At 48.8% G+C, this 9,645-nt stretch overlaps 1 protein-coding gene across 1 annotated transcript; it reads left to right on the forward strand.

The window, feature by feature from the left end:
- Positions 1 to 245: 245 nt before the first annotated feature.
- LOC128712772 (PR domain zinc finger protein 1) lies at positions 246 to 6,232 on the forward strand. The gene is made up of 6 exons (XM_053807646.1): positions 246 to 263; positions 1,478 to 1,702; positions 1,796 to 1,912; positions 2,999 to 3,037; positions 3,149 to 5,723; positions 5,787 to 6,232. The coding sequence occupies exons 1-6, from the start codon at positions 246 to 248 to the stop codon at positions 6,230 to 6,232; spliced, it is 3,420 nt and encodes a 1,139-aa protein (XP_053663621.1).
- The last annotated feature ends 3,413 nt before the right edge of the window (positions 6,233 to 9,645 follow it).

Consider the following 9,645-nt stretch of genomic DNA (forward strand, 5'->3'; position numbering starts at 1 on the left):
TTGATGCATCGTTCTGCAGTATCGTTGCATAAGGGAGCTGGATGGCACCTGGGAAGTCCGTTTGCGTGATATCCTTGAAATTCTATAAACTCTATAAAAGTTTTCTTTGTGTTTCTTTTTTTGTAACATAAAGCTCTCCGTGAGCGATAAGTTAAAAAGGACCTCCGGTTCGGGGAAAAAACACACACACACCACGGACATTCGTGTTTTTCTTTTTGTGACGGAGTGCGAGTATTGCTAGCGTGATGGGTGACGGTGCTAGTGTAATGGGTGACGAGTTTAATTTCGTCTGACCTTTGATATTTCACTTTCATTCGTGCTGGTGTAAATCAGTCAACTAGCAATGGGAAGTTTCTCCACAAAACACATATTTTGGAGTGGTGGAGTGCACCGCCGACATGGGTGGTCAGTTTTTTACGCCAACGGGAAATAGCATTGCAATAACAGAATGCCCCGTGGGTAGCAAGGAGGGAAAAACCAGGACACAGTTTTCCGTGGCAATCTTGTTGGGAAATCGTACCGAATCGATAAATTACGCTTCTGCAGTAGACGCCTTGGATACTTCACCACGCAAAATGGGGCTGCTACGTAACGAGTACCGCCATCTTCCCCAGACTCCCCCCCCCCCCAATGTCATGTGGGAGTTATTGTCGCGACCACGGACAATAGGGATAGAGTAAAACTGCAGTTTTCCACCCCCACCCCCAATAAGGAAACAGGTTCGAGGGGGTGGGAGGGAGGGAAGAGGAGGGTAGAAAACGGTTGAATGCATGGAGCATCCGAGCGTCACTCGAGAAGCGCATACGCGCTCACCACATTTCGTGCTGCTGCATCAGGATTAGAGGGATTGCATAACTGCACTTGGTGCTGGCTCGCTCCCACATTCGCTTCCTGCTTGGCAATCCTTCTCACACACGCATACACACACACACACACACACCAATCTTAATGGGGTTTCCCTCTCTAGCTCACACACGCACTCGGTGTGGTTCGGTGCTGACCTTGAGTCGGGATTTTTCCTACCCCTTTCGTTCGTTGCTTCCCCTTTTCGCGGGCCGTCCCCTCAAAAGCCCGCAACCTATATACGCGTCGCTCTCTGCAAGGACGCTCAAACGGGTTGGACATCCGCATCGTACGCTCATCGCCGATGCATCCTTTCACTGGCACTTCACCTTGAGACAACAAAGCCAAAAGCGAGCAAGGTGTGGAGGATGCACGACGCCATTTTTCCCTGTTATCCCCACCGCTCGAGGGGGAGCTGGATGGATGACGTACAGGTGGAAAAGTTGCAATCGATTCTTGCTTGTGTGACGCCTTTATCTGAGCGGGTTGCCCTGGTCTCTTCTGCTACGGCCCGTTAACTAGAGAAAACCAGTTAGCCGTCCACCAACTCTTTATCGACACACACACACAACCATGCACACGTAAACTAATTAGTATTCCTTTCTCTTCTTCTTCTCGCTTCTCCTCTTTCTAGCAGTTAATCAAAATGTCTGGAGCGAATCCCCCTCGAAGCGTTACGCCAAACGCGCAGCAGGACTACGATGTTACGCGTATGCGAGAGGAAGACTTCGAGCGGCTGGCCGTCTACATCGTGCCGGATATGCCCTGCGAGAAGGGTGTACCGGGACGGGCGGAAAAGACACTACCCCGCAGCCTGACGCTCAAACCCTCCCTCGTCCTCTCAACGCCCACCTCTACGGTAAGTTGTCGCTTTGCCTTTTGAGTTTAAGCTGTGTTGAAGTTGAGTTGCAGCAAAACAGCCGCTCTAACCTCATTCGCTTCTGTTCCACAGACTGAAGGAGTGTGGAGTACGGGGGTCATCCCACGGGGTACCCGATTCGGTCCGTTCGAGGGTGTCCGCACACCGAGCCATCCCAGTGACAAACAGCTATGGCGGTACTTTTGGAGGGTAAGTGTTAGGGATCGAACTGATTCTCCCTTAGCATAGAAACGCAAAGTACAACTGGACAAAGGAATCTTGCGCTGTCTTCTGGCTGTTCTGGCCTTTCTCTGTCTATTGGTCAATTTTCTCCCAGATTTGGTGGTGGCGGGTTTAACTTATAGAACGTATTGCTTGGTGGTTAAGCATGAACATTCTTGTCGAACGGGAAAGTTATGTTCGAAGCACACGCAATACGGTTGAATTATTTTCCATTCGCATGCACTCAAGAGACTCAAAAGTTTTCTCTTTATTTGGTCAAAAATGTTACACATTGTTTCGCAACTTCAAACTCTTCCCCAACGAAAAAGGAATACGCCCGTCTGCAGTTTGTTTTTTATTTCGTGTAAATAAAGCATTTAGATGCCAGTTTGCTGCAAAATTGGACCTACCTCACTATGAAACGGAGCGGGTTGCAGTCTCTCGTTACGATTTTTCCTTTATGTCGATTGACGGATGTGTCGCCAGCTCTCTGTTTCCCACACGCACCATCTCCATAACAAACGCGCCATAAGGCAACGTTTTCCGGGCTCTCGCATTTGGTTAGTAGAAAGAGAGAGAGAGAGAGCCCGAGCGGCACCAAACATCAAATAAATGGAGAGAAAATTCTAAAGCATAATGCAGACGGTGCTTTTCTTGGGAAGGTGGAGGTTAACTTTCACCGCCATTTCTTTGTTGTCGCGGAAAGGACGATCGTCACTGAAGCCGCTGTTGTACTGACCCTGGTCGGTTCGTCTTTGTTGTCGGTTGTCTGGGAGGAATTTTTAGTTCGCCGTTTTCCCATTATGCTTAATGGTGTAGAAACACAAAACCTATACTACTAGTTGTACAGCGAACAGAATAAAAACCTTGTTAGTCGTTGAGCAACTTTGTCTATAATCTATTTTTTCTCTTTATGTTTCTTTCTTTTTCCATAACATCAACTTCCTGCTTCTCGTGTCAACTGACGTGTACAAAAAAAACCAAATCACAAACAAACAATCAACTCTAATTCTGAACCTCTAACCCTCAACCGGTCACCTTATCGCCATCTAACCCATAACTAAACCCGTGCAGGTGCAGGAACTACGACATGTTTCCTATGGGAATATCAAGGTACTTATGAACACGATTTGTAATGTAGATAAGATTTCGGTAAAACTTCCATCAGAGCCCTTAATTTCTTGAGAAATCCTGTTCAATGGAATCTTTTCTCTTGGCTTACAGATATTCAAGGACAGTGATTTCTACTATCTGGACGGTTCGGATACAGCACAGTCGAACTGGATGCGGTACGTAGCGTCCGCGTACAGCTTCTCGGTGATGAATCTGGTCGCGTGCCAGCATCAGGAACACATCTACTTCTACACGATACGCGACATCATGCCGAATGAGGAGCTGATGGTGTGGTACTGTCGCGATTTTGCCAAGCGGCTCGGGTACGACATCGATCCGGAGCGTGCGACCTACTCCATCTGTCGCGAGGAGGTGGTAAAGAAGACGTACAAGCAACCCGTCCCACCGGAGGTCGCCTACAACCATGTGAAGCACGTGATGGGCCTATACCTGCCGGCGATGGTACGCAGTACGCCCACGCCGAGTCCTTCACCACCTGCTCCACCAACCAGTGGTCATGTTCCTTCCACCAAGCATCACGCACTGCATCAGACGGTCCTGAGGGAGCCCCGGAATGGTGGTTCCGTGCCGGTGGGAGCTACTGCTGCAGCCGACGAGTCACTACGGGATCGATCCCCAATACGCATTGTGATCCGTGAACAAAGTCCGCTGCTGCGGGAAAGCGTAAAGGAGGTGGACGCCGACTCACCAATCTCGCAGACGAAGGAGACCGCGTACGAACATCAGCTGACGCCGAACGATGGCTCGGTACGGTCGGATGAGGGTTACCACAGCAATGGGTACCATGAGGATGGGTTCACACCACCGGAGGACTCGAGCGATAGCGAGAGCGAACACAACTACGTGCTGGACTGCTCGAAAAAGGCGATCGAACCGAAGGAGACGAGTGTGGGACAGCACAAGGTGAGCACCACTGAGTCGTGTGACAAGAATGAGTACCGGAAGGTCAAGATGAAGATGCCGCTCAAGTACGAGTTCAAGAACAACAGCAAGAACTTCAAGGTGGAGCCCGAGCTGGAGACAACGGAGCGAGAGGTGGAAGCCGTGGCCACGATTGGACCAGTTAGTGTGGAACCGATCGGGACGGGTATGCGCGAGGTAACACCTGCTACGAGTACCGTGATTGTGCTGGACACAACACCCGAGACGGTTGTGGTCCCGCTGACGAAGAGCTATTACGAGGCAGAACCGACGTCGACCTCACCGGCGACCTTCATCCGCTATACACCGCCGAGCTCGAGCTCAATCCTGGAGACGATCCTGACCGGTAGCAGTCGGGCACCGTCCGCGGATGATCCACACCGGCGGCAGCCAAATGCGACACCGCCCCCGACGTCTCCAACCGAGATGGCCTACTCGTACAAGAAGTCGCAACGCTACGGAACCGCGTGCAGTCCGGATTCGAGCTCGCAGAATCCTGCACCAGAGCCGACCGAGCCCACCTCACGATCTCAACCGCTCGAACAGGAACCGAAGGAAGCGGAACATGCGGATCTCGCCCACCATCTGCCCCATCACCATCTCCACCATCACCCGCACCATCACCATCTGCTTCACGCGCAGCATCAGCAACCGCACCAGAGCAGCTACCACCATGGACATGATCGGCTGCACGATCGAGAAGAAGCGGCTCCGTCTCCTGCGCCCTCACCCCTCGTCTATCCCGGAGAGCATCATCATCTGCTTCCTCATCATCCGCATCACAGTGCGCACCATCCACAACACCACCACAGGACACACTCGCCCGTACCGTACGAGTCGCCGATACCGAGCTACAGTAGCAGCAGTATTTACTCGACCTCAAATGGGTCGGCTAGTGTGATCAATAGCGCTTCCAGCTCCACCTATAGTCCGCCACTGAACGGGGGACATTACGAGAGACTGACGACATCGTCGACTACCCCGATGCGCACGGTATCGCCCGGTGTGCCCAGCGGGCCGCCCGGTCCAACGCAACCGTCCGGGTTCGTGCAGCTCCAATCCAAAGGTCAGCTACCTCTTGGACATCCGCTGATGCAACCGCTGACGCCGCTCACGCACATGTCCCCCGGTCGCACGTCACCACCGAGCAGTCTCAGTCCGGACGGTGGTTCGTACAGCCGCAGTGGCAGCCCCATGAGCCCGGGAAGTCCCAACTCACGCGGCTACCGTAGTCTCCCCTATCCGCTGCGCAAACGAGATGGCAAGATGCACTACGAGTGTAACGTGTGCAGTAAGACATTCGGTCAGCTGTCGAACCTGAAGGTCCATCTAAGGACCCACTCCGGCGAACGGCCGTTCAAGTGCAATGTCTGTACGAAGTCCTTCACGCAGCTGGCGCACCTGCAGAAGCATCATCTGGTGCATACGGGCGAGAAGCCCCATCAGTGCGACATCTGCAAGAAGCGGTTCTCGTCCACGTCCAACCTGAAGACGCATTTGCGTCTGCACAGTGGCCAGAAGCCGTACGCGTGTGATCTTTGCCCGCAAAAGTTTACCCAGTTCGTGCATCTGAAGTTGCACAAGCGGCTGCACACGAACGACCGGCCGTACGTATGCCAGGGCTGTGATAAGAAGTACATCAGTGCGTCCGGCTTGCGAACGCACTGGAAGACGACCAGTTGCAAGCCGAACAATCTGGAGGAGGAACTAGCGATGGCTGCCGCGGCTACGTCCGAGTGTTTAGGTAAGTTACCCTGCCTAGTCGCAGGAACGGCACCACGACTAATGTGTCTTCTCATCTGCACAGATAAGGATGGTCAACCGGATGGTGAAGGTGGTCGCGAGTTCTACGAGATGTCTCACCTCCCAGCAACGCACCACGGTAACGGGCCGGCGGGTGTGGTCCAGCCGACGACCGCGACCTCGTCCTCCACCCAACCTCAATCCGCCTCACACCCACACCACCCGCACTCGGGAATGGCGCATCACCATTCCGAGCAGGTCATACACAAGGTGTCGGCGGGCAAGATCCAGCAGCATGCGAACGGAACGGGCCCCAGTAACAACAACAGCCCCAACAGTACCAACCACAATCTACCGTCACCGCATCTGCACTACGGCGGACATCTGGTGCAACCGGCCACGAACGGTGCGGGAGCGGGTGGGTCGGCATCTACCGCCTCCCAGCACGAACCCGCCAGCCGCCCGAGTGTGATCGAGTCCAGCCAGCCGATGGTGATCGAGTGTACGTAGCCCGGTGTGATACGGCTCTTAGGGCAATCCCGCCTATAAGTGAGTGCTGAACCTGATTGAGATTGAGCGATAGCGCTGTCGAAACAAAGCATATATTTATTGTTCCGAAAGTGCGGGAAAATGGAGGTCTTCTTCTTGTTTTTTTTTTTTAAATAACGAGCATCACTCGCATAAGAAGCGGAAATGGGTGGAAGCCGTGAGGGTGTTATACTATTAAGCTGTTAGCGATACTATTAAGTGGTCTTAAGAAAACGTAACTTATCCAGTTAGGTGTAACGAGTTGTTTCGATGCTGGCTGGCGCATGTAAATAATGGCTGTAATGGCATCCGTGGGGTGTTGTCGCCGGGATGTCCCCGACCTAGGTTCGAATTTGTGATCAAAATTTGTTTTTGTCCCCCGGGGGGCAGGTAATTCGTTCACTGTTTTTCCTTTGCTGTGTTGCGTGGCGTGACGCTTAGTACCGTAGTGAATATGAGCGCCCTCCCCTTTCCCCTGGCCCAACAAAACTCCCAGCGTTTTATGCGTGCAACCTACGAGAGGGCTACCCGATATATACATATAAGCATACGATCTACATAATTAGCAAACGAAACGCATCAAAGATCAAAATTGAAGTCTGATAGCAATTAGGGATATTTAGGTTGTTCGTTCGTTTTGCACCGCTCGTCGGTTTCCCGCGTTGCCGGTCGTTGCCCGGTATGCGCGGGTTCACGGGCCAAACGCTCGAACCACTCGACTGACTGATAGTTTTCCTTCGTGCAGCACCGGGGAGCGCGGGACACCACTGCTGTAACACACGATTTACCTGTGACAGTGTTTGGTCTCGCATTGTTCCGTTTCCGTTGGTTTTTCTCTTTCGGTGTAATATTCGTTCCCGGAAGGAAAACAGATTAGGTGTAAGTGAGAATGACCGGGGGTGACCTTGTAGCAACACACATATACGAGTGAATTTGATGCACGTGGAGCGTTGGTGAGTGAAGATATCTACTATTAAGGAAATCCTAAACTAAATTACACGATATACACACACATATACACACACACAATCCAACACACACAGAGAAAGTGGATGAATGTAATTGAAAATTACAGTTCACAACTTAGCTGAAGATCGGTGCTTTTTCAAAACCAGCGCATCCAGGGCAAGGGTTTCGACCCTTTGTCTTGGATCGCGGTACTAATACTATTACTCAGAGTTAAGATTTAGATTAATGAATAAAATTATATCACAAAAATTGAGACGAGTAAAGCAAAACACAGCAGCAAATTTATAAAACTAAACTTTATGCGAGAGAACGGCGATGAAGGAGATGGAGAGCGGTAGAGCGTGTGGAAAACAGTTTAGAGAGAAGAAGAAAAAGAAAATATATATAAAAACAGAAAAAAAGAAATATACGTTGGTGCTAAAAACTAGAAAAGGAGGAAAGTAAACAGTGAGAACAGTGAGTAAAACAGAGCAAGGATATTACAGCTATGATTAAAAGCATTACCCTTAACGCCCTTGTTCTGTAAGAGCAACATTAAACATAAAGCAGAAAATGAAAGCAAGAAATATCAAGTCAACCAGAAGGGATAAGAACAGTTTATACAAATTAAACAAACAAAATAAAACAATTAACAAAACGCATAAAACACAGAAGAGTGCTAAACCGTGTAGGAATTCGCTAGAATTGGATGCTCTTTTTTCCAACTCAGAATCAAGTTTAGAGGCAGAGTCGCATTCTAGACGTAGCCTAAACCCTCTATCCAAAAACTCTAGAGATCGTCCGGGAGGGTGAGATCACCGGGAGATCAGTTGCAAAGTGAAAACATGGCAATCAATGCTTGAAACAGTGGCCAAACCGATTCTAAAATCGTCTGTCAGCTGGCACGATTCTTTACAGACTGATCCTTTTCTTTAGCTGCTTCCCTGTTTTCCTGTTTGATGTTGATGTCGCGATGTTCGTTCACGCACACTGTGTATCCATTACGAAACCCTTAACCTATCCATCTCACGTTCATCAGCACACGCGAAGTAGGCTACGACATATACGACGACGCCAATCGATGGAGGCTTTTGGGGCTGCAACAGTCACGCACCGATCATCGGGGCGTGCTTTCAGCTTCATAGAAAAAAAAAGAACAACATAAGATCTTCTTTTTTGTTTGTTTGTTTTGTTTATCGTTTTGAATTTCGCTCGTTGATCTTTGTTCGTGTTTTTTTTTTCCTTTTTCTTTGTGTTTAGAGTTTAAAGTAGGAGAAAGCAACTGTGTTAGCCATTAAGTCTGCAATAGTTGCGATCTAGGCGAAGATCAAGACCATAACAGGATATGAACGAGGGTAAGGTGAGCCGGGAAAATAAGAGGTGAAGTGAAGTAGAATGATAACATAGACAGTTACACATAATGATACGTGAACTATCAATTACAACCAACAAACACTCGCGATCAAAAGCGCACATGTGCTGCTGGGACGAGTTGAAAACAGAGAAATGTTGATCATTTTCCATCACGTTTTCCATCCGTTTTTTTTTTTTTTACAATTATAAGATTAATTCGGGATCCGTTGGCCTTCCTCGTGTTGGGATAGGGCCGGCTGTAGGATTCTCATTGCCCGGAGAAGAACAAACTGACTGATTAATTGAATTAGTGCGTTAATTTTTTTATCCTCTTTTTTATGTTGCATCTCACATCGAGCTAGGTTGGTGGAAAGGGAGTGTTATGAAGTGAACCAAGCCGAGCAAACTAAACTCACGATGCAAGCATTTTAATTCGTTTAGAACCACCATCTACAGGCGGTAGGAAATGCTCCTGATGAAGTTTGTATTTTGTTTGTTTTTTTTTTTTAATTAATACTTCTACACTAAAAAAAGGACAAATGAATGCAACGCAAATGAGTGGAATATTAGCGCAATAGCATTAGCGTAAAACTGCTAAAATCCGTAGCTTAACATAGATTGCAGGACCACTTTTTCTGGGAATTAAGTCAAACAGAGCGATCAATAATAGTTGATAACAGACAATGTATAACTGAAAACTCTGGCACTGAGCTTGTATATTATGGAAGAAAATGGAACAGAAGCGAACCCAGCATCCCGCGGCTGGGCTTGGGAACGTAGGAAGGGTTATGTTATGTATTACAGAAAAGAAAAAAGAAAGAAGCAAGGAAAAAAAAGAAACACTGAATGAAACAAAATAATCCTTAACCGATACGCCGATGAAGCAAATACGAACGCTACCTTACTGATAATAATTTAAACAAACAAGAACATATGAAGTAAGACTAAAGGATAATTAACTGCTGTAGCCGTAAGTGAAATGCTAGTGTGCGAACCGGGCGAACGGATATGCCCGCGTCAGCTAATATGCGTTGCGTGAATGGGAAACGAGTGGAAATCTTTATAAAAATACAGAAAATCTTTAATGAAAAAAA

This window comes from Anopheles marshallii, chromosome 3, assembly GCF_943734725.1.
Source record: "Anopheles marshallii chromosome 3, idAnoMarsDA_429_01, whole genome shotgun sequence".
Lineage (NCBI taxonomy): Eukaryota > Metazoa > Arthropoda > Insecta > Diptera > Culicidae > Anopheles > Anopheles marshallii.

Bases quoted from the DNA above. Each gene is read 5' to 3' on its own strand.
- LOC128712772 (XM_053807646.1), top strand. The intron at 1,913-2,998 runs GTAAGTGTTAGG...AAACCCGTGCAG, and splicing joins TATGGCGGTACTTTTGGAGG to GTGCAGGAACTACGACATGT. The intron at 5,724-5,786 runs GTAAGTTACCCT...TCATCTGCACAG, and splicing joins GGCTACGTCCGAGTGTTTAG to ATAAGGATGGTCAACCGGAT.